Source organism: Podarcis melisellensis (genome assembly GCF_964234715.1).
Source record: "Podarcis melisellensis genome assembly, chromosome: 2".
Classification (NCBI taxonomy): Eukaryota; Metazoa; Chordata; class Lepidosauria; order Squamata; family Lacertidae; genus Podarcis; species Podarcis melisellensis.
Window position 1 is genome coordinate 55664346 of NC_138529.1, and position 24266 is coordinate 55688611.

Sequence of the window (24266 nt, forward strand, 5' to 3'; positions counted from 1 at the left end):
ATTTCGAAGCAACATAAATGAAAATATTGACCAGATATTTCAACTTACCTTCTTAGTCCGGTTATTTTTAAAGGTGAGTGGATTTTTCTTTACCTGTCTGAATATTTAAATTTTCTGACTTGATAATATGTGTCATACTGAACAATTATATAAATAACATTTTCATTTTTTAAAAAAAGCTAAAAAAAGGACTTTTTGACTGAGATTGCATTTTCAACAAAGTACATAAACGCCTAAAGTTCTCCAGTGTGCCCATCCATGTGAAAATGTCTAAGCTACAGGCCTGACTTCATGCCACACGGCACACACTACAGGCAATGTTATGTTGGACCAATAGAATGAATACTGATGGAACTTAAGAAGTCATCAGCCTTTCAACGCAAAAGTGTTGTTGTACAGAATCACCAAGGAATGTGGCTTATACAATCTCAGTTTTGAGAAATCATTCCTTTTCCTAGTATATGTTCCATAACTCAAGCTGTCACGTCCGACTTCCACACAAATTCCCAGCGTAACCAATTCCTATTAGCAGAGCATACCTTATATTATAAACCTTGCAAGTAGGCCAGTGTTGCACCATGAAGCTTATACAGTTTTTCCCTCAGTGTAAAAATATACAATGCTACTGCATATATATATTTTTTGCAGTTAAAGGTCCAATCAGTCCATTGTTTTATGGCAGTTCTGTTCCTTTTGACTTTTCATACGTCTCCAACCCAAACCACTGTGTTGCCTCTCTTGATACCCGATACCTCGCAGCGTAATGTGTTTTGTCTCCCATTAATTATAAATAGTGACTCCTTTGCTGGTGTTATAAGGTATTGTCCAAATAATCCACTGTCTTGGATAATTCTGTTGTAGTTACTCCAGGGCCAGTCTTTGGATTTGATAGGGTCCTTTAAATTCTTCAATACGTCCATTTTCCCTGTTGACAACTCTACAAAAAGCACATCTGTTTGCAAATGTGAAGTAGCGTATATATAATACTGATTGCCTTCGGTGAAAGAGGACTGAAATGTCAGATCGGATATGTGCATGGTGGTTTGTAAGTCATAAATCAACTTGATTTCCCCTTGGATTGTTATTGCCTGGACTCTGATCCTCCCGCTCTGTTCATCTGCGCTGACCAAATAGCGTCCATCAGGGGAGATGTAGGGAGTACCTGATATGTCGCTGTTGGGGCCAATAACAGAATCTGTAACACTGTCAATTATAAGCTGTGGAGTTATTGGTACTGACATGTTTGTTTTGCACTGGACGAAGAAGTAGCCACCCAGATGTGTATAGGCCATGGCTAGGGGCAAACAGCTGTAGTTCTTGAAGCTGATCGTCTTGATGTGAGCCACAGTTTCCAGATCAATTTTGTGAACGACAGACTTAGACTTGTTAAAGATGAAACCAAATCTGAAATGGGGAAATAAAAGACAAACAATATATAACCATACAGATGCCACAAGATGTTATGAGAATAACAATTCTTTGTGTCACTTGGCCCAAGAGCAGAAATGTTGTCTTGTTAAGTCTTACGCAACCCTAGGAGGTAAGCCACTATTACGCTGTCATCAATATGTATGTATTTATTTGAAATGTTTATTATTTAATAGACAATAACAGAACAAAATGGAAAAAGGACACACCTAATAAATAAAGGAGTAGAGTATTAGAAGTGACCTTATGAAATTAATGTTCTGGAAATGAAAAGGTTTTCAGAGCTCACCAAAATTTCTGAGGCTAGCTGTAACACTTACTGTTTGGGTAGGTTGTTTCAGTATCTGTGGAATGCTTTGTGCACTTAGGCCAAATAAAATTAAATATTGAGTAAGTCCCTTAGACAGAGACACATTTTGTTGCTTAAGGTCACAAAGCAAGTTCATGGCTAAGCTGAGATTTTAACCAGGGGTTTCCCAGCTTATCATATGACTCATGTTAAGTACTATACTATAGCACATAGGTAGACAATATTAAAGACAAGGAGACATATTAAAACTAAAATCCCATGCTAACAGGTGCTGTACCCTAGAAAGAGAGGGTTGGATCCAGGAAAGAAGATCCAATTCTGACACATTGGGGTTTTCTGGATTTCTCTCCCCTGCAGATACCTGCTTCTCCCAAAAGCTGATCCTGGTTGAAGAAGAATCATATGATGGAGCAGAATGAAATGAACAGGGTGGAGCAAAAAGAGACAAGATGAAAGAGTTTTAGGCTGCTGTAGAAGAAAGTGGGAGAGGAGGCTTGGAGAGCAGTGGGAAGACAGGGACCTTCAACTGCTTCATTGGGGCAAGACTTACTGGTAAGAGTTGTGATCACTAGGCCTGTGCTGTTTTGGTTTCTTTGAATAAATAGTTAACTTCACTGACACTGGCTGTTTTATTGCTGGCCTGCCCCTGACGAGGGGGCTACAATCTAAATATATTACATTAACACCAACCTAAGTCCTCATGAATATATAGCATAGAATATTGATATTTCAAGCCATGAAGGAGATGAGAAAGTCATGGAAACAAAATGTTAATGTCCTGAGGACTTCCGGAGGCGGCGCGAACGGTAATGGCTGCCAGCTCCTGACCGGGAGAGGGTAGCTCCGTCGAAACGGGTCGCCCGCTGCGGCGAAGCGGGGACCCATCCAGAAAAACCACAGGCAGCAGAAGCCTGTGGTCCTGAGACACGGCGGGCGCCAAAAGCAGCCCCTAAAACGACGAAGGGACCCCGTAAGGGGCTCCGGACCGCGGAGGGGGTAGCGGCGCTGTGGGTCGTTTCGCGATCAACGGAGCGAAGCCGCGTTGCTGTTGCCGGTGAGCGCTGACCTTTCTTCTTGAAATTGCTAACTCTGGAAAGCAACAACCCGTGAGTAATTTGGACAATACACTTTTAAAGCTTCTAAAATTGTGAATTTGGCTGAAAGCGGAGTGACGATAAACAGGAAGTCCGTCTTCCGCTGACACTGAACTTGAAAGTAAAGAGCAGGAGGAGTGGAGACAAAGAGTAACGTTTTGCATTGACTGATCTGGCATCTATTTAAACTGTTTTTCCTGGCTGATTTAAGGACTCTAAGTGGCTGATTTTTGGATTTATATTGAGACAAGGATACCTTTCTTCTGCTGATCTATTGGATTACAAATAAAAGTAAGAAACCCAGGTACTGGAGCTGCCTGAGTAACTGAGCAGTCAGTCTGCAGATTTTGGATACTTTGAATCTGAACTTTGGAACATACTGAGTTTGAACTTGTTACTTTGAAACACTTGCTGTCTAAGCACTTTTGGAAACATTGTTTGGCTTTAAGTATCAACTCTGCTAAAATCTATCTTTGAGAAGATCTTTGGATATCAAATTAGATTTACTAACTTTAATTGGATTGGACTTCCTCCCCAAAGACATTCTAAGCTCCACCTAGAGGATTTTGGACTCACAGCAGTGACTTTGTTTTACTTTCTCTTTCCCGGCCTCCTGTCTGAGTGTTACCATCTGGGCTGTTATTTTCTCATGGGAACAATTCAGTTTGACCTTGGTTTTTAGATAACTTTGGAATGAGTGGAACAAGAAAAAGGGGAAGAACCAGACAAACAACTTTAACTTTACCGACAGTCTCACAGCGTAGATCATCTGTGCCTGCTTTGCCTACTACTTTGCCTCCTGAGGCAGAAGCGGCTTCCCTGCTACAATCAGGGGAGGGAGAAACTGAGGAATTACAACTGGAAGATATGGCCTCAGGAGCAAGTGGCACTATCTTGGAGAAAATTTTTGAAAAATTGGAGGCTCTGGACAGAAAGGTTGACCAGCAATCAGCTAAAATTGACCAAAATACAGAAAGTTTAAATAGACTAACTGGACAAGTTGCACAGAATGTTCAATCTATTGGAGAACTGAAGGAGGCTGTAGGTGAAAACCGGAAATTGGCTGAGGACACTAGCCAAAGACTGGGACAGCTCGAAAAAGAAGTAAGACCACTCAGCAAACAAGTAGGAGAACACCAGATCTACTTTTCTATGACAGAACTTCGGAACAGGGAGGCCAACTTAAGGATACGCTCAATACCAGAAGTGGAAGAAGGTAACTTAACTGAGTTCCTTACCAAAGAATTCTCCAAGTTTTGGAACTTAGAAGAAAAAGACTTTAAAATACTATCTGCTTTTAGGCTTGGAAGACTTATAAAGAAGGAGAAGCCCAGAGACTGTTTGATAATATTGAGATCAAAGGAGGAAAGGGACAAGATTTTAGGCCTGCACTACGGAAAGTCACTGGATATTTTGGACAAAAGAATTGAAATTTATAAGGATATTCCTAAACAGCTGTTGGATCTTAGATCAGACTACTCGGAATTAGCAAAATTGCTAAGGAGCAACTCAATCATCTTCAGGTGGGAGTTCCCCCAAGGTTTATCGTTTACCTTCAGAGGGAGGAAGACCAAAATTAGAACGCCGGTGGACAGAGACAAGTTTTTGGCGGCACACGGAGAAGATCTTCACAAAGGACTTGGATTACCCCCAGGGCCTGAACCTCCGGGGGACCCTGCACCCCCGGATCCTCAAAAATCTGAGAATAAGGTACCCCCACAGCAAGAATAACCAGATTTATTCAGGATGTCTCTGCAACTTTTGAGCTGGAACATAAATGGCTGCAACATTCCAGGAAAAAGGAAATTTTTTTTTCACATCTTAAAAAAGGAACATTTGGACATTATTTGTTTACAGGAAACACATGTGACTAGGCTCCACAGAAAAGTGTTAATAAATAAAAGACTTGGTCAGGAATTTATATCTTCGGACACAGTAAAGAAGAGAGGCGTGGTAATTTATGCAAAAGAGAGCCTTTCACCTAAATTTCTGTTTAAAGACGAGCATGGAAGAATTTTGGCGATAGAAATACAATATCAAGGAGAAAAAATTCTGATATTAGGAATTTATGCCCCAAATGAAGGAAAATCGGAATTTTACAAGAAGTTGCATGAGACTATGCTGGATTATCTGGACTACAACAACATCATTATGATGGGAGATATGAATGGAGTTGTATCAACTAACATGGATAAGTCACAGAATCAAAATATTTCCAAAGATGGGAGACTACCAAAGACCTTTTTTGAAATGACAGACAATATGGACTGGATTGACATTTGGAGAGTGAGAAACCCCTTGGGAAGGGAAGGAACATTTTTCTCTGAAGCCCAACTGACTTGGACAAGAATCGACCAAATATGGATAACTAGAGGTCTGGCACCTAAGATCAGAAAGGTGGAAATCTGCCCAAAGACATGCTCCGACCATAATGCACTGAGAATGGACATGACATTGATTCCAACCGGTTCCTTCAGATGGAAGATGAATGATGGCCTGTTTAGAGATCAGGAGATTACTAAGAAGGCCCAAAAAGCTTTAAAGGATTATTTTGAGATCAATATGAACACCACAGTGGAAAAAAGAACTATCTGGGACGCAAGTAAGGCTGTGATGAGGGGGTTCCTGATACAACAGAACACGGTAAAGAAAATGAAAAAAATGAAAGGAAAGATAAAATTTTGGAAAAAATTAAGGAGTTAGAGAAGAAGCTAAGATCTAACCCGAAGTCCCAGCCGATTCTGAGAGAAATCAAACTTTACCAAGCACAATATTCCAAACTGATAAATCAGGAAATAGAATGGAAAATTAAACTAATGAAACAAAAAACTTTTGAGTCGGCTAATAAATGTGGAAAACTGCTAGCTTGGCAGTTGAAGAGGAGACAAAAGTTAAATACAGTGACAAATTTAGAGATTGAAGGAAGATGTATCCAGAACCCCGGAGAGATTAGAAAGTGTTTCCAGAGATATTTCAAAAAATTATACACTCAAGGGCCACAAGATGAAACTGAGATTAAACAATTCTTAGAGACAAATGGATTGGCAAAGTTGTCAGAAGAAAACAGATCAATCTTGAATGGCAAAATAACACGACAAGAGATTGAGCAGGCCATCCAGAACATGAAACAGGGCAAATCACCAGGACCAGACGGGCTGACCTCCAAGTACTATAAGATACTGAAAGACTATTTGATACAACCACTGATGGAGGTCAGCAATGAAATTCTAGAGGGGAAGAAGGCGCCAGAATCGTGGAAGGAAGCTTTCATCACATTGATACCAAAATCGGAAACTGAAAAGACACAGCTTAAGAACTACCGTCCCATCTCCCTTTTAAATGTGGATTACAAAATATTTGCAGACGTTTTGGCAAGTAGATTCAAGAGGGTTTTAAACAAAGTAATTCATAAAGACCAGGCAGGCTTTCTCCCAGGTAGACATATGTCTGCTAATACAAGGAACATTATAGATATATTGGAGCTTCTACAAACAGACATAAATACTAAAGCTGTTTTTAATTTTCATAGATGCGGAGAAGGCCTTTGACAATATATCCTGGAAGTTTATGAAGGGGAATTTAAAAGAAATGGGAGTGGGCCGGGGATTTGAGAATGGGATTGATGCAATATATTCAGAACAAAAGGCTAAATTGATAGTTAACAATGTGGTTACAGAAGAGTTTAAAATTGAAAAAGGAACACGACAAGGCTGTCCGATCTCCCCGTTATTATTTATTTCGGTCCTGGAAGTGCTCTTGAACATGATTAGAGGGGACAGGTTGGTGGAAGGGATACAGGTCGGAGCGAAACAATATAAACTTAAAGCGTTTGCAGATGATTTAGTTTTGACATTACAGGAGCCAGAATCTAGTACGAAAAGAGTACTACAACTAATTCAAGACTTTGGTCGGGTGGCGGGATTTAAACTAAATAAGCAAAAAACTAAGGTGTTGGGAAAAAACTTGACAGATATTGAGTCGGAACAGTTTCAGAGAGAGACAGAGTTAACTGTGGTTAAGAAAGTCAAATACCTAGGGGTAAACATAACAGCAAAAAAACCTGAGTCTGTTTAAAGATAACTATGAAAAATGTTGGTCTGAAATTAAGAGAGACTTGGATAGCTGGTCAAAATTAAAACTTTCATTGTTAGGTCGAATAGCTGCTATCAAGATGAATGTATTGCCAAAAATGTTGTTTTTGTTTCAGACATTGCAGATTGTAGATAAAACGGAGTGCTTCCGGAAGTGGCAGAAAGATATCTCTAAATTTGTCTGGCAGGGCAAAAAGCCCAGAATTAAGTTTAAGATACTAACGGACGCAAAAGAAAGAGGGGGCTTTGCCCTGCCAGACTTAAAGTTGTACTATGAAGCCGCAGCTTTCTGCTGGCTAAAAGATTGGCTACTTCTTGAGGACACGGACGTGCTGGATTTGGAAGGTTTTAACAATGCATTTGGATGGCATGCATACTTATGGTATGATAAGGTTAAGATTAACAAGGTCTTTAAGAACCATATTGTCAGAAAAGCAATATTTAATGTCTGGACAAGATACAAAGACTTATTAGAGAACAAAACACCGAGGTGGCTGTCACCCTTGGAGGCTAAGGCCCGAAAAAGACCTAACATGGAGGCCAATTGGCCAAAATATTGGGAAATACTAGAAAGAGATGGAGACAATTGGAAACTGCAGAGTTTAGAGAAAATGAAAGATAAAGTGCGAGACTGGTTACACTATGCTCAGATTAAAGAAGTGTTTAAGAATGATAAAAAGTTAGGATTCCAGGTGGAGAAATCGAAATTAGAAACAGAATTGTTAGAACCTAAGACCAAGGTACTTTCAAAAATGTATAACTTGCTGCTGAAATGGAACACACAAGACGAAATGGTTAAATCGGCTATGATAAAGTGGGCCCAGGATATTGGGCACAACATTATGTTTGAGGACTGGGAAAGGTTATGGACCACTGGGCTGAACTTCACAGCATGTAATGCTCTGAAGGAAAATGTAATGAAAATGATATATAGATGGTACATGACCCCAGTGAAATTGGCTAAAATATACCATTCGTCTGATCATAAATGTTGGAAATGTAAGGAAAATGAAGGAACATTCTTTCACCTCTGGTGGACCTGTCCTAGAGTGAAGGCCTTCTGGGAAATGATATATAATGAGTTTAAAAAGGTGTTTAAGTATACCTTCACCAAGAAACCAGAGGCCTTCCTTCTGGGCATGGTCGGCCAGAACGTGTTAAAGGACAGAACATTTTTTATGTATGCTACAACGGCGGCAAGGATACTTATTGCTAAGAACTGGAAAACCCAAGATCTACCCACACTGGAATAATGGCAGATGCAGCTGATGGACTATATGCAATTAGCGGAGATGACGGGCAGAATCCGTGACCTGGGAGAGGAGAGGGTTGAAGAAGACTGGAAGAAATTCAAGATTTATTTACAAAAGTATTGTAATCTGGTTGAATCTTAACAAGGAAGTCAGAGTAGAAATAACTGTCTACCATTAAATTACAATTTGATATTTGGGTATAACATAAATATTGGATTTAAGATCATAAACAAGATGATAATTTGCTTGGAAAATTTGTTTGTAATGATGAAAGTGGAAGCGGGAGACGTGAGGGAGTCCACAATAGAATGAAAGGATGTTATGAAACTTATTTTGTTTATTAAATATGCATTTGTATGAAAAAAACTAAATAAAAAATTATATATAAAAAACAAAACAAAATGTTAATGTCCTATAGACATAAAGTGGTACCTTGTTTTGAGTCCAGGATCCGTTCCGGAGCCCCGGATGCTCGATGAAAGGGACGCTCGACAAAGCGCCGCTCTGCGCATGCGCAGTTTTGCACTTCTACGCATGCGTGAATCGCAATTTAGCGCTTCTGCACAAGCACAAGCAGCAAACCTGGAAGTAACCCGTTCTGGTACTTCTGGGTTTGCTGTAGACATTCCACGAAATGGATGCTAATTGGGGCGGACTCACAATGAGGTACTATTGTACTTGATATGATGTAGCAGGTGTTTTTTTTTGGTTTTTTTTGCATAGGTTATAGAATTCTCTTGCACCCTATCATGCCTTATAGGAAAGTAGTTAAAAAGAGAGTAAGGTTGGAAAGGAGAGGAAGAAAATATTAAGCCATGTTTGCCCTTGAGTAATTCTCAAAGGGAAAACAATAGAATATCTGCTCCATTTCACCTGTGTTCCACACACATGTGGCTTATCTGCCTAAAAGACTAGCACATAATGTTTCTTGAGGTCATGCTTTGGAAAAATTGTTACACAACCGAATTGCCAGCATCCCATTGTGTGAAAATCATACTTCAGACCTGTGTTTTCACCTATAAAACACAGCTGTCTCCATATAATAGGCTTATATCCCCCTACCTTATTTTTTTTAGCTGAAAGCATCACTGAAGTGTCCAGCCATGGCAATTTACTCCTGAAGAGTAAGCCTGCATAGTGTATGATCACACATGAACACTCCTGGGATTTAGTGTTTCATTCAGTTGCTATACTTACATCCATCAGAAAGATGCTGTGTGGGGTGGATGAAATACTGGCAGAGAGAATGAAATGGATAGGTGATTGCAGAGTAATAAGGTGACACCTGCAGCTTTTTTTTGAATTAAGCCACTTGAAGACTTTAAACAAAACCTTTCAAAAACATTAGATTCTGTACACATTTAACTTGGGAACAGTCCTATTGAACTGAATGGAACTTACTTCTGAGTAGACATATACAGGATTGCACAGCAAATATAGTAAAGCAAACCAGTAGCATGGTATACTTAAAGGGAAAGGGAAAGGACCCCTGACAGCTAAGTCCAGTTGCGAATGACTCTGGGGTTGTGGCGCTCATCTTGCTTTACAGGCTGAAGGAGCTGGCATTTGCCACAGACAGTTTTTCTGGGTCATGTGGCCAGCATGACTAAGCCATCTCTAGCACAATGGAACACTGAAACCTGAGCAGCGCATGGAAGCGCCGTTTACCTTCCTGCCGGAGCAGTACCTATTTATCTACTTGCACTTTGACATACTTTCGAACTGCTAGGTTGGCAGGAGCTGGGACCGAGCAACAGGAACTCACTCTGTCGCAGGGATTCGAACTGCCGACCTTCCAATCAGCAAGCCCAAGAGGCTCAGTGGTTTAGACCACAGTGCCACCCGCGTCCCTATAGCGTGGTATACTTACTAATACCCATTTGTGTGTATGAGGACCACTGGTATAATACAAAGGTAAATACATGTGCTATTTAATTAAATAACAGTTAAATGTTTCAAATAAATCATCAAATAAAGAAAGAAATGCTTTTCTGACTGAAACACATAACAATGAATTGCACTGGGCTAACATGATGATGCTCGACAAACCACAGGCATTCCTGGCATCTGGACACTGCACAACCAACAGGTTGCATAAAAGCTGCAGAGTCACAAAGCTACGTCAGCAGAACATTTGCAAAGGCTCTCAGCTAGGCAGAGAAAAGAGTTGCCGCTGAAATTTTGCATAACCCAGAACTTTGTTTATTGAAAAGTTTTCCATACTGCTATTCAATTCAAAATTTGTGGTTTACAGGAAGTAATGAAAATCTAGCAAAATCACAGAAAGGCTTTGCTAAATACAGTTACAGCAGGGAGAAGGGAATATATCCAAAGTTAAAAGCACAGGGGGAAATAAAAAGGGCATTTTTGCTTGGCACCTGATAATCATGCTGGCCATTATCACCCCCATTGCTTCTTTGTGTAATTCCCATCTTTCTTATTTCATGTGTTGTTTCTTGTCTCTTAGCTAACATGGAGCCATTTGGAGCAGGTCTTCATGGTTTATATCTTCTAGTGTGGTGGAGCTTTCAGCGATTGCCATGAAAGCAAAGCAAGTAATTATCATGATTGATAATAATTTCATCAGATTAAAAGTACAAACTACTGGGGCCCAGAGGACTCTTACCTGATGTGATTGATAATGAGGTTTGTATGTGGAATAAAATAATCATCCATCCCGTTCAAATGGGTGCAAATGATATGCTGGTTGTCTCCTGTACTTGCTTCTGGAATTACCTACAAGGAATAACCAAAATGCTGAGCAGAAATAGAACAATAGATGAGGCACTGAAATATAAACTCTAGACTACCTAAATCAGGGGTGGGTAACATGTGGCCCTCCAGAAGCTGTTGAACTACAATGCCCATCATCACAGACCATTGGGCTATGCTGGCTGGGGCTGGTGGGAGTTGGAGTCCAAAGCATCTGGAGGGTCATAGCTTATCTGACCTATATTCATATGACCCCACCCCCATGTATCCAGCAGCATTCCATAGGGCAAAATGCTGGGTTTCCTGGTTCCTGGAAATAAAGGATGAAATGGCATTTGCGTGTATTATGTGACATTTGCAAGGTAAGAGAACAGTTCTCCATCTGCTTTCAAGCCGTTTATAGCGGAAGACAATGCAATCATGCAGGCATGGGAAGAATGTCCCAGCTCTAACGCTTCCATAATTTTTCTGCACAGCCTGCTATAAACATTGTTTTCAGGTTCACATATATTAATCTCACTTAAATGCACCATGCTAATTCACTGGCTTGAATGACCGACAGCAAAGTCACAGCAGTTGATTATCTCTTTGAAAAGATATCTACAGTGCCAGGGAGTGGGGGAATATATGGAAAGGGGTAGAGTGAGTATTTCTTTTTTTTTTTGAAAAGGTTATTTCTCAGAAGAATGTAAGCTCTTTGCTATAATGAAAAGCTCACTTTGTTATTTCTCCTGTGACTCCAGCAAAATATGGAGATGAGACTTAAAAAAATAAAAATCAAACCTTAGAATGCCTAAGTTCAGTTCATTAGGTGTGTTGACTGTTTCTCTGTGTTAACAGGACATCTTCAGAATTTACAGCTAAGTAGTTCATTACAGAAAGTGCCAGAGCCTTAAAAGATCTGCTGCAATATTTTTGTCAGGCTCTTTTGAGAAACCTGTCATTTCTTGATGAAAGTGCTCTGATGTAATCATGTAGAGTATGGTACATTAGGTTTCCACCATGCCTCTAGTGTTTTTGCGATAGTGAGGCTTCTTCATTAATATTTGTTTGAAATAACTCGTCAGGTGTTAGGGATTTCCAATTGAGGACTTTCCCAACAGGACTCTAGTGACCTGTTCATTGTGTCATCATGGCAGCTTGCAGATGAGCAATCTGCTGACCTTTGGCACCATCAATGAAGCTAATGCTTCTGCAGGGATCAAAAGTGACAAAAGTGGCCAATAAGACTCCACCTGATCCTATGAAGCTTCTGACTTTGGTCTGGTCCTCAGACCGAGCAACTTGTCAGTTACAAACTGAACCACTCTCTAAAGTCCCCATTTGTACAGCGACCATTTTAAAGGTCTGCCTGTTTTCATGCTGGGGTGTGGTAGCTGTTTGCCACCAGTCCTAACATAGCTATCTATCATCTATCTATCTATATCTATCTATCTATCTATCTATCTATCTATCTATCTATCTATCTATATCATCTATATGCCCAACTGATTTGTACAATACAGCACATCTTCTGTCTGTTGCCTATTGGCAGCAACCACTTTATGCAGAAACGGTGTTTCCGTGTGCTGCTCTGGTTCGCCAAAAGCAGCTTAGTCATGCTGGCCACATGACCCAGAAGCTGTATGCCGGCTCCCTCGGCCACTAAAGTGAGATGAGCACCGCATCTCTGGACGGCCCCAGAGTCGTCCACGACTGGACCTAATGGTCAGTGGTCCCATTACCTTTACTCTATGCAGATGTTTAGCAGAGAAACCCTTGGCCTAGCGTGATGTCCATTAATAGGTGCAAGGGTGTTTTGGATATAAGTTCCTAGTCTCACATTCCCCCAAAATAATTGGTGCTGAATCTATGGCAGAATGCATCATCAAAGACCCACACTTCATTGTGGTTGTTCATTGTGGATCATTAATACCTACACCACCATCTTTTATCTAGTCTGTTGCATCAGTTACCATAACTCTGCCATCTATCAAATAATTTCCCCCTACAAATGTTTTCTCTGTTTATGGCCTACATTGCACTAATGATCTTTGGAATTCTAATTAAACATGTAATTTAATTATCATAGCCCTACTGAAGCATAAATAACAGTGCTGGAAGGTAAGCTAGTTCAATCCTTTATACTAAGGCAGGATCTTCTGTTCCCGAAACCATTGTCATTTTTGTATATGTTGTTTTATCTTATTCAAATTACTATGACCATGGAGGAGAGACCTGGAATGAGAAAAGTGTTCATACCAGAAGTCCCCATGAGGCAAGGAATAAGCATAGCAAAATAGCAATGCATTCAAGTTCATGAAGCTTGCTCCATTTCTACCATAAGACACATTTACTCTTCTTAAACCAATTTACCGTATTTTTCGTCCTATAGGGCACACCGGCCCATAGGACGCACCTCCTTTTTGGGGGGGAAATGCATAAATAAAAATTATTTCCCCCCCCCCAGCTGCAGCTGCAGCCCCAAGCCTTGCGAACACCCGCCTGAAGCACGGGGAACCCTCCAGAGGGCTCCCTGTGCTTCGGGCTGTAGGCTGCCACCCCAAGCCTCGCGCACCCGGACCTCCCGCCGGGCTTGCAAGGCTTGCGGATAGCTTCCTGAAGCCTGGAGAGCTAGAGGCATTGGTGCGCACCGACTCCTCTCACTCTCCAGGCTTCAGCGAAAGCCTGCATTTGCCCCATAGGACGCACACACATTTCCCCTTCATTTTTGGAGGGGAAAAAGTGCGTCCTATGGGGCGAAAAATATGGTAACAACCATGAGTTCTTTAGAATGCAGGTATTTAATTAATTGGTGTGTTGTAATTCACAACTGAGTTGGGATGGTAGCTATGGCACTACAAATGTGATTTGGAAAAGAAAAAGGTAGAAGTGAAGCATGGAAGAGGACTGGGAAAGAGGAGAGAAAATGAAAGAGAAGGAGAGAACAAGTAGATAGGTATTAATTATACCTGTAAAATTAATATAATAATAATAATAATAATAATAATAATAATAATAATAATAATAATTTTTAAATGAGTTACATGTTTCAGGTCAGATCAGGGATCTGGAAATGGTGAAGGACACTGCTTGAGATAAAAAATAATGAAATTAAAATGGTCCTCAGTTCTCACACTGGCAGATGAAGAATTATTTAGTTTACACTGGGGGGGGGGGAACCTGTGGCTGACCAGATAGGAGCAGCTGGTGAGAAGGGGTGGCATTGCTCCTGTGCACCAGGATGGTGAGGGGGTGGGGCAGGATAGCAGAGACCTTAGGGCAATGTGGTCATACCAGCAAAAGTACCTGATTGGCTCTGCTGGTACACCCAAACCTCACTGCTACCCCACCCCTGCCCTCTCAGCCTGTTGTTTCACCAACATTTCAGCCAATAGGCCAGTTATGCAGTGCTACTCCTTTCCACTGGCTGGACATAACTATGGAAGTTTTTGGACTCCTCTTCTCCTTGACCATGGGCCATGCGGCTGGGGTTAATGGGGGTTGGAGTTCAACAATATCTAGAAAGCCTCACGTCCCCCATTTCCGGTTTATAAATTTCCCCATCAGCTCTGTTCTTAACCTTTAAAAAAGTCTACATAGTTGATTCAAAAGTTTTCTTTGTGCAGATCTTTGCATTTGCAGAGTGTTTGAAACAGTGTTTGAAACAAAAGAAACAGTGATAAGGATGAGGGAGGGAGACAGAGTTGAGGCTCACATTAAAATAAGATTTCTGGTAGGAAATGTTAGTCCTAAATTTCTGCTGATAAGAATAATGGCTCTAAAAGAAGATTGTGATTAATTATTGGATTTGTAAGAGGCTTACCTGCAAAACCGGATGAGACTTCTTCATATCGCCCCAGCTAAGTACCCAAATTTGGTCATGTGACTTATCATAATGTAATTTTACAGGTAGAGGGTCAGTGTCCAAAGTCTTCAAAGAAACAAAAAAAAGTTGCATTAGCTCTTCCTTATGAAAAAGAATGTAAGTTATGCATTTGATTAGGTCTGTAAGCTATTAAGAAAGCCTTTGTGCACATTTTGCATTTCATGTCCAAGTTAGACACTACACCACTGCATGCCATTGTACGCACACAGTTTAATACGCTGGCATACTGAGACCTGCTTTGTAAGTTGTTGCCAGCAAAGCAGCTGCTGCCATACCAGAGCTGCTTCCACACCAGTCCTGTCATCTATACACAATTTACATCCAGATGTATATCACAGATGGTGTGGCACACCAGTATGGTACCTGTGTCTTTTGTTTCTCTGCCGTTTGAACCACATAGCTCTTAGGAGCAGTACTGGCAGTGGCAACACTGTTGCTTACAGAAATGGAGAGCAGTGAGATGGTAGGGAGTCTGGCACTGAGCAGGGACACTGGCGGGGAACTAAATGATCTCCACCCATAAAGTGCCAACTTCCCCAGTGCCTCACCTGGCGACATAGTTAGCTGCTCGGGTGCCTGGTGCGGCACACGAGTCCTGCACCCGGGGGCAGGGCGAGCTGCCCATGGGGGGCAGGGCTTGCTGTGTAGAACCTTTCTGCAGCATCTCCCTCTGCTATAGGGCAGCTGAGGGAGCGGAGGTGGGCAGACACAAGTTTCACGCTGCTGTTTCAGGCAGCGCCAAGCCTGCAGGTGCTCAAGCCACCACGCCACTCCCAGGAGAGAAGCGTGACTTGGGCATGTTGCAGGCCCCGTGGTAAGTGCTGGCCCCTGCAGTGTGGCACTCAGTGCCAGCTGCTTTTCGTTGCATTTGTGGACTGAACTATAAAGTTTTGTGAGCCCAATTTTTTTTTTAAACTAGATTTTGTCATTTCGTCACCTCCTTCAGTGATGACACCCGGGGTAGCCTGCACCCATCGCACCCCCTTCATCCACCACTGGCCTCACATGCTTCCATTCCATGTGGCCATGTTGTGGCAGCCTTTTGAATAAGAAAGAGGTGTTGTGGACATGACAAGGGCCTAACATGCCAGCCATAAACTGACTTTAGTATCTGGGTTTCATATTTATTTGAAAGTGTCACAGAGTTCAGTGCATAGAATTACAACTTCACAGAAACTGCAATCCTGTGTTTGCTTTCTCGTAAGTAAGTTTCCACTGTGTTCAGTGGGACCTTACTTTCAGGTACATGTGTAGAGGATTGCGGCCTCAGAATATGACAATACTCTACATATATAGTTATCAGCATTACATATTACAACCTATGTTGTTAACAGAGGACTTCAATTGACAGGTATTATAGTGTCAAAATGTTGTTGTCAAACTATTAGCGACATGATTAGTAAAGATCCTCTTTCTAGTAGCCACCTCAGGATGTCGAGCATGGGGTATTACCATACTCCTAACATGCTGCTAACCCAGCCGCAGATTTGTATTTTTACAAATCTACTAACAAAGTCAATAGCTAGAACCTCCTTTGGGAAGAGACCAAATTTTGGGCAGTATGAAACCTTTTTGTCCCCCATCCAAAAGCATTCAGTTGCCCCTGGGAAGTTACCTGAATGACTTTCTGAGTCTGGATATCAAGGATCATTATTCTATTCCACTTTGGCTGTGTTACATAAATATATTTGTCTCTGACATTGACAGCGGAAGCCCAGAGGCAGGACTGAATGGCTTCACCTTCAACTCTAGGACAGATTTCTGCCTGAAATAAAATAATGAAAGCAGGTTTAATAAGTTTAGGTTCAGTGCTGTGATCCAGGCAGTCTGCCACAGAGGAAAACGATAGAAGGTAAAACAATGAGACCTTGAAGGTACGGCTTGTGCTGAGAGTAATAGATCTAACCTGTGGTATTGAGCTAGTTCTCTGGCAAACCTTTTGGGGGACCTGTCTTTTGGTCATTTGATGGGGCTGAGGCCAAGTTGAAGAGACCTCTAAAGAGGGAGGTGGAGATGGTAGTGATTCAGTGGAATTTTCATTGGCTGGGATTTCTACCTTATTAAATGTGAGGGGGTCTCTCTTGCATTTCAACATTTATAAAGGCCATGTGTGTGCTTGCAGTGGCACCAGATTCTCTCTACACAGGATCCCACATTGCAGGACTCCTTGGAATGCCCACACAATGTCATATACCGTATTTTTTGCTCTATAAGACTCACTTTCTCCCTCCTAAAAAGTAAGGGGAAATGTGTGTGTGTCTTATGGAGCGAATGCACAGCTATCCCAGAAGCCAGAACAGCAAGAGGGATTGCTGCGTTCACTGCGTAGTGATCCCTCTTGCTGTTCTGGCTTCTGAGATTCAGAATATTTTTTTTCTTGTTTCCTCCTCCAAAAATTAGGTGTGTCTTGTGGTCTGGTGCGTCTTATAGAGCGAAAAATACGGTAGTCACACACATGTTCCAGGAAACACGGTTGCAATGGAAGCCTGTGCACAGAGAGCCTCACATCACTGCAAGAGCACATGGAGCATTAAAAAAAAGTTTTAAGTGCAGGATGCCCTCCTTCTTCAGCTATTAAATTAGTAAAGTAAGAACAACTCCCTGCCCTACAAAATATCTTCAAATCTTTCAAAGTTGTAGAAATTTCTTCCCCAGTTTGCTGTGGGAAGAATGGACATGCAAAACTGAGGTACAAAGCCAGCTTTATTTTAAGCCAGGCATAGGCAAACTCGGCCCTCCAGATGTTTTGAGACTACAATTCCCACCATCCCTGACCACTGGTCCTGCTAGCTAGGGATTATGGGAGTTCTAAAACTTCTGGAGGGCCGAGTTTGCCTATGCCTGTTTTAAGCCATCACAGACTATATTCAAACAATAATATAGCCATTGAATATTTGGGAGAGCCATATTTCAGTTATGGAACTTGTGGTTCACAATACAGGGCCTCAAGTTAGCTAAGGTAGAGTCTACCCTGAGGTAAACCATATGTTTCGGCAACAGGAGTTTCTTGATAAATTTCTCAACCTTCAGTTCAATAGAACTTGGGTGGCTAGGAAAATGTGCTCCTCACATTGTGGTTTATTCAGATGAATGTATGGAACTGCAGACCTGTGAAACTCCAGGTCTAAACTTTATAAATTTGGCATAATTACATGAATTATGGTAGGGATTCACCTCACAAGTCCTACCAGTGGAAGCCCTGTGCAATGATTTCCAATTCTGCGATGGGGCTCCCCCCCATTCCCTCTGCAGTCCTAAAATTGCCTCAGCAGGTTGAGAGTGCCCCCAGCACATGGGGGAGATGAAGGGGTTGTTCCACCCGGTACACTGAAAGCCTTGTGCTGATAGTGTGGTCAACATAGACAACATTGAATTCCTCTTTACATGTACAATATATAAATTTCACAATTTTGCCACAGCAGGCAGTGAGATAAATAATGTAGTTTTTAACAGAATCTGAACTGCGGCAGAAAAGCAGCACTGCCTGCGATAAATACAGGGTGGAAAGGAATACAAGGACTTCTTACACCCCTGATGCAGGACCAAGATTAATTACCCCAAACTTACATAACTTGAGAAAACTTTCTCATTTGGTTTGATGTGTCTCTGGATCTCACAGTCAGTTGGCTGAATTATTGTGATTCCATCATCAGAAAAGACATAGAACATGTTTCCCACACTGAGCCCTTGAAGAGAAAACAAAAAAGCAAGGGAAAAAACATGTCATAATTTCCTGTCTAAAAACAAAAAAAGTAGGCTAAACCTCAAAAATAAAAATTACTATACAAAACAAAACCAAAAACCCCCTAGAGATTTGGATGCTTTTGGTGCATTCACAAAATTAAAGTTCATGTCACAAGTAGGGCTTCAAGGTGTGAGGAAAGAGGTACAGATAAGCTCAAAAATGTATTGCCTTGGTGGTAACAGTTACAAATGTAAGACAGTATCTTGGGATCATGTGTTTTGCAATCAAATTAATATGCAGGTTTCTTTCCTTTGCATTAGAAGCAGTTTGCTAATACCTTTGCCCTTTCCAGGTAAATGTTTCAAATGCTGGAATGCAACCATGCATTTCACACAATTTGGAATAAGGGGTGTTACTGACTTGTCGAGGGTAATACTTTTTTCCCAGTGGCCTAGAGACATTTAGGGGGTGGGGGAAAATCCTTATAGCCACCAAAGCAAAAACATTTTTGAAATTTTGCAAACTGTAATTCACAAATGTGGAATCTTTTAGCATTGCAATAGCACTCATCTATCAAAACTGGGGCATTCCAGAAGCTTTAGGGGGGGAAATAGCCTGTCAGTGAGATTCTAGTAAAAGAATTGTATTCTACATTTCTGCTTAATCAGAAATGTCCTGAAACGTTGCTAGTATACTTCATTTTCCATTACATGCAAATGCAGTAATGAATACCTTGTATGCTTTTCAATCACTCTCATCAGAAATCCTTTCACTACACATGTATATATATATATTCTACAGATACGGTATTGTAATGGCTTCTGTCATCCCAAATAAAGTTGATAGTGTACTTATCTGCCAAACTTCCATAGTTTTACTTCTGTAAACTGTTTTGTACAGAAAATGAAAGCTCAATTTATCAAAAAAGTTACCTTTGGTGGATGATAGTTGTTTTTAAGCTAATAAACTGTGTATCCTGTTCAGACTTGAAAAGTTACTGGATGACATTAAACGCTTCCAAGATTGGAAATCAAGGAATCACAAAGTGCACAATTCAGCCAAAGTGTAACCATTTTCCATTTCCATTTATTTAAAGGGAAATAATTAAGCACATGAGAGAACTCTCACTGAAGTTGGCTCGATTTAGAAATGCCTAACTTTGGCGAGATTGTGCACTGGCAATTTAATAATGAAAATATTGCTTATTTAAAAAATAGGTAACAACCATGCAATATTTGCTTTTTGTTGCTGTTAAATTGATGCAATTCATCATGCTTTTCAGTACATCTGCTCCTGGAGTCACAGATCTTGCAAACAAGTATGCAATAGAAAATGAGTATTTGCAAGATTGAGTCCTCTGGTGTATATTCCATAGCGTCAAAGCACAATGACACTTGCACATTATATAGCTTTTATTATATCCGTTTGGTGTGCTGAGAATTTGATATATGAAGTTTAGCCTTTGAATTATACCACAGAAATACCCCAGTTAAGGCATCAAAGTGGATCTAGGATCAATGATCCTTAAATGTGATGCTGCAGTGAGGGATCATGCATTTTCTGAACACACGGGTAGCAAATTCCTATGTTATCATCACTGCTGAAGAACTAAAATACCTCAGGCATATCTTAGGCTGACATTTTCAACAAATGTGGACCAAAATCCTTTCTTGCCACATGCACACAGTTCCTCTTCATTTCAATGAGGACTGAATACACACATTAGAAAGCAGGATTTGGCCCTTGATGCAATGAGTGCACATTTCTGCAGATGTTTAAAGTTGGGACAGTTTAAAACAAATGATAACAATCATGCATTAACTTATGGTAAGTGTGAACTGTGCCTATATTCAGATTCATGCACATTAACCACCCTGCTCTTTATGATCGTTTGATAAAATGCATGTTCACATTTCAGCTTTCATTTGCCCTGCCGTTAAAGCAGATATTTATGGTAATGCTATGACTCAATTTCATGTTGCTGAAGCATTAGTGGTTTATTATCATAGCCTTGATGAATTTTCCATGAGGAAAATGCAGTAGTCCATGTTCTAGCCTTCATTAGAACCAGCATTGCATTACTCAAGCTTTCTAAGCCTATGTACATCCTGCCCCAAGTAACCACATTTTAAAGAAGAGAGCCCTTAAAGATAAGAAGTTTCCCTTCAGGACCAAGGAAAGAATCCAAGCAGGAAAGGTCCTTATTCCTTGCATGGAAATGCCATAGGTTTCTGGAGCAGGGACAGAGCTCCCGTTCCCTCCTATATGCCAGTTCCAAGCATGCGAGTTAAAAATATCAGGCTACTGACTTTTTAGAGTTTATTTAATTTACATAATCTATATAAGTCCACAAAAGTTCATAGCCTGAAATTTTCTGTACCAGATCTTACCGTTAAACTACCTTTTCCCCATTTATGGCACACTTCTCTTGAATGGGCACACAAGCCTAGAACATCAGAAACAACCACTCTAGTATTTTGTGAAAAAACTGTATTTTGATGGTAGAGCTAAATCCTGCTTCTCTGACTCCAAGGAAAGATTTGATCGATGCAGGATATCATGCTAATGTAAGGTGTGTTCCAGTGCCCTTTCAGCATTGCAGAGGCTTTATCTAGGAAGAAGAAATAACCCGGTGATCCTATGATACTAAAGGTACTTAATTGGACGGAGTCAACACAGGCCAATTATTTCATCCATTCATGGAACGTTGAGTTCATCTCAGCTGCCATAGATGCCCAATCAGTGAACCACTAGGACATGCCATCTCATGATCAACATGGCAAAATAAGTTAAACAAGTTTAACTGTCCCTGACCAGCTTTTGCACATGCAAATTAATATGGTAGGTATTCACTTGATGTGAAACTCTGGAAAAATTATATTATTTCCTACTGCCCAGCAAATATTTATACTGCCGATTCATTGTACAATTTCCTGTAGACATATCTCAATACTTAGGGCTCCTGCGAGAACTTAAGAGAGTCTTTTTGCAGAATCGTCCCACAGTGCTGCAGTAATGCTCAGAAGGCTAGAATCATGGGGGTGTGGCAACTATCACCTTTCCTTCCTGGTTGGGTAGGAAGAACACTTGGCAATTGGCTCCATCATGTGGTCCAGCTTTTTAATATATCATCATGGTGACATGAGATAAGGCCAAGGAAAACACATCTTGCTCTGCTGTGGTGATATATGAATCAGACCTCAATAAGTAAATCCATTAAGGTTTTAAGGATTATTTTAACCTGCACACTATAAATCTGATCAAGCTGAATAAACAATTGTCACTGGAGTAAGCAGTGTTCTACATGGTTGAAGGGAAGGAGAGCAACAGCTTTCCTGATATTTATTTAGCAAAAAATATGGAGCTGAAATATGTGGCCTAGAAAATAAACATCTGTTCAAGTGATGTAAATGAACAAAGAACAGCAGGATTTGTTGGTGTAAATTAGAGTACTTACATTCCACTTAAAGTATAGTAAATTGTGACTTTCATTCTGGTGTTTCTGCTGATGATTACATACTTAAGAATCTGTTTTCAAATGCTGTTAACTTTCTGAATGCCTGTTCAGAAAATCTTTATCATAGAAACTTAAGAGTCTTTTAGAAAAGTTGCATCACTAATATTCTACCAGTTATTTGTTGGGTTTGCCTGCGTGCTAAGCTGAGACCTGCTGACATTGCTAAAGTTAGTGGCAAATCAGTGGAGAATGGTCCATTATGGAATTATTAAAGCAGACAAGCACATTATCACTACAACAAGACAATTTTACTGCAGTACCTTCCTCTCGCCACAGTATGTTTGCAACTGCAGCATCAGAGAAATGGGAGAGCCAGAAAATGATCAAGAAAAGGAAAAAAAAAAAACATTGTCAAAATTTCATTGCAGCAATTAAAGGATTTTAACATTCTGGTTTTTTAAAACTGTTTTTCCTCTGATAGCTTTACAGTATTAATTCAGACACATGATGTCACTTGAGTAAAGATATGACAAAATAAACTTCACCAAATTCAGTTTTTCTGTTGAAGCATCTATTGCCCCTCCCCCACAGCAAACATCAAAGTTTTTATAGAGAGAAAATTCTCATTAAATTAAATATTTTTGATTTTTGCCTAAGTAAAGATTACAAAACATGTCTCTTCATGAGCAGACAGTTCTCCTCTTTCCACAATAATGGCCTTTTATCTTGTAGAATCACACAGAAGCTGTAACCACATGAAAGCTTGCTGTAAATGCAATGCATTTTCTAACAGATAATTACAGAAATCATAATGCTAAGCAGACTTTCTTTTCATTAATATTCATTAATGAGCATTTTGATGTTCAAAGTTTTATTTTTTAATTAATTTATTTTTACAGCCTTCTCTTGGCAAAAAACAGCCTTGCCATGGAGATTACTATTATTCTTTTCCCTAATATTTATTTACATTTCTTACTTGTGGAACAAATGCCTGGGGCTGATCTTCCATTGTGCGTTGGTGACTGAAGGCACATTTGTTAGGGAGCTGTAGTCAATCCCAGTTGCCTAGGGGTTGTTGTTTTGTGATTATATGCCCATTTGAAAATACATGTTTGTCAAATTCATGCACTAAATTTTTAAATGCAATATCTTGTTGGCGTATCTTAGAAAAGTAATGTGTAAAGCTGGCTGTACACAGTCCTATGCAATGGTTCCCACGATGCTACAAAGGATTGTGAGACCAATCTTGTGTTGCGTTTTGAAAACAATAGACAGATAGCTTCAAATATTTTTCTTTTGCAGCAGTGCCTTGTTAGCTTTCAGCATCAAGAAAATGAGAGATACAAATTGACTGCAATTTTAATTAGAATGGCAAGGAATGTAATTCTATGACTGTCAATGAAAAATCTTGCATTCTTCCCTGCTATGCAAGCTGAACCTTGTATCATATTGCACATATTTCTTCAAATCAGGAGACATCCTGCAGATATTTTATAAGCAAGACTTCCATGAGGTTTCATTAGTGGTATGGGTCTGATTTGTGAGCACTTTAAACTCCAAAACAGGAGCAAAAGAGTACCCCTAAACTCTACGCCATAATATAGCCCAGCAGATGCCATCAGAATGAGGCCAGAGCATGGTGGCCTTGGATAATACTGTGACCCCACAGGTATGGATTTTGCTGCCCCAGCATCAATGATCTCATGGAGGACATCATGGGGATATAAAGATAATCGCAGCAAGCTTGAAGGTTTCTAATCCCTGGTGTGTTCTAGATTATGTCATAACAGGGTCTAGAGATTTATCCATAGCCTATAATGCTCCTGACCTGGATGGAGCCATCTGCATAATCCCCAGCCTTGAATGATTTACTAGAAGAGGGAATATGGCAGCGAGTGTTCCAGACAAGCTAAAAGAGGCAGAGTCTGCAGGAAAACCTCTAGGTGCCAATGCATTCTTGCTGCTGTTACACTGTGCTGGATGTTTGCTGAACTAATTGGGGGTGGGGGTTAGGCTTAATTCCAAACCACAGAGAAGGTCTACCCATCACTAAATTTCTCATGTTCCATGCAGAATTTCAGGAGTGAAGATCAAATACGTCTTTGCTTCAGACTCATTATATATTAGAGCAGACTACTAAGGAACAATGTGGAAGTTCTTAACCAGAGTTTGTTAGTTTTAAATAACAACAGTGAATGGAACCACAAAGTCCCTTAGAATTGTGTAATTAATTAACTACTGTTGGTGATAAATGGGAAGCAGACAGCTACTTTGAAATTAAGCTTGATCATGTGAATCTTTACTCAGGCAAAACCCAGTTTGGTACCATTCAATTAAATCCGCAGTTTTAAAACTCAAACCATAACCT

The 24266-nt window shown here is 40.4% G+C and overlaps 1 protein-coding gene across 3 annotated transcripts in view; it reads right to left on the minus strand.

Moving 5' to 3' along the window:
* Positions 1-523: 523 nt before the first annotated feature.
* The window catches only part of FSTL4 (follistatin like 4), a 350480-nt gene continuing 326737 nt past the window's right edge, over positions 524-24266 (minus strand). For 2 of the 3 annotated variants that reach the window (XM_081893316.1, XM_081893314.1), the window contains 6 exons: positions 22219-22245; positions 18324-18442; positions 16372-16521; positions 14694-14801; positions 10803-10912; positions 524-1404 (listed from right to left, as the gene is read on the minus strand). In XM_081893316.1, coding sequence (XP_081749442.1) covers positions 702-1404; positions 10803-10912; positions 14694-14801; positions 16372-16521; positions 18324-18442; positions 22219-22245 — 1217 coding nt within the window. In that variant the 3' untranslated portion in view covers positions 524-701. The remainder of the gene's footprint in view (positions 1405-10802; positions 10913-14693; positions 14802-16371; positions 16522-18323; positions 18443-22218; positions 22246-24266) is intronic. The other variant, XM_081893315.1, reaches the window with a different exon arrangement.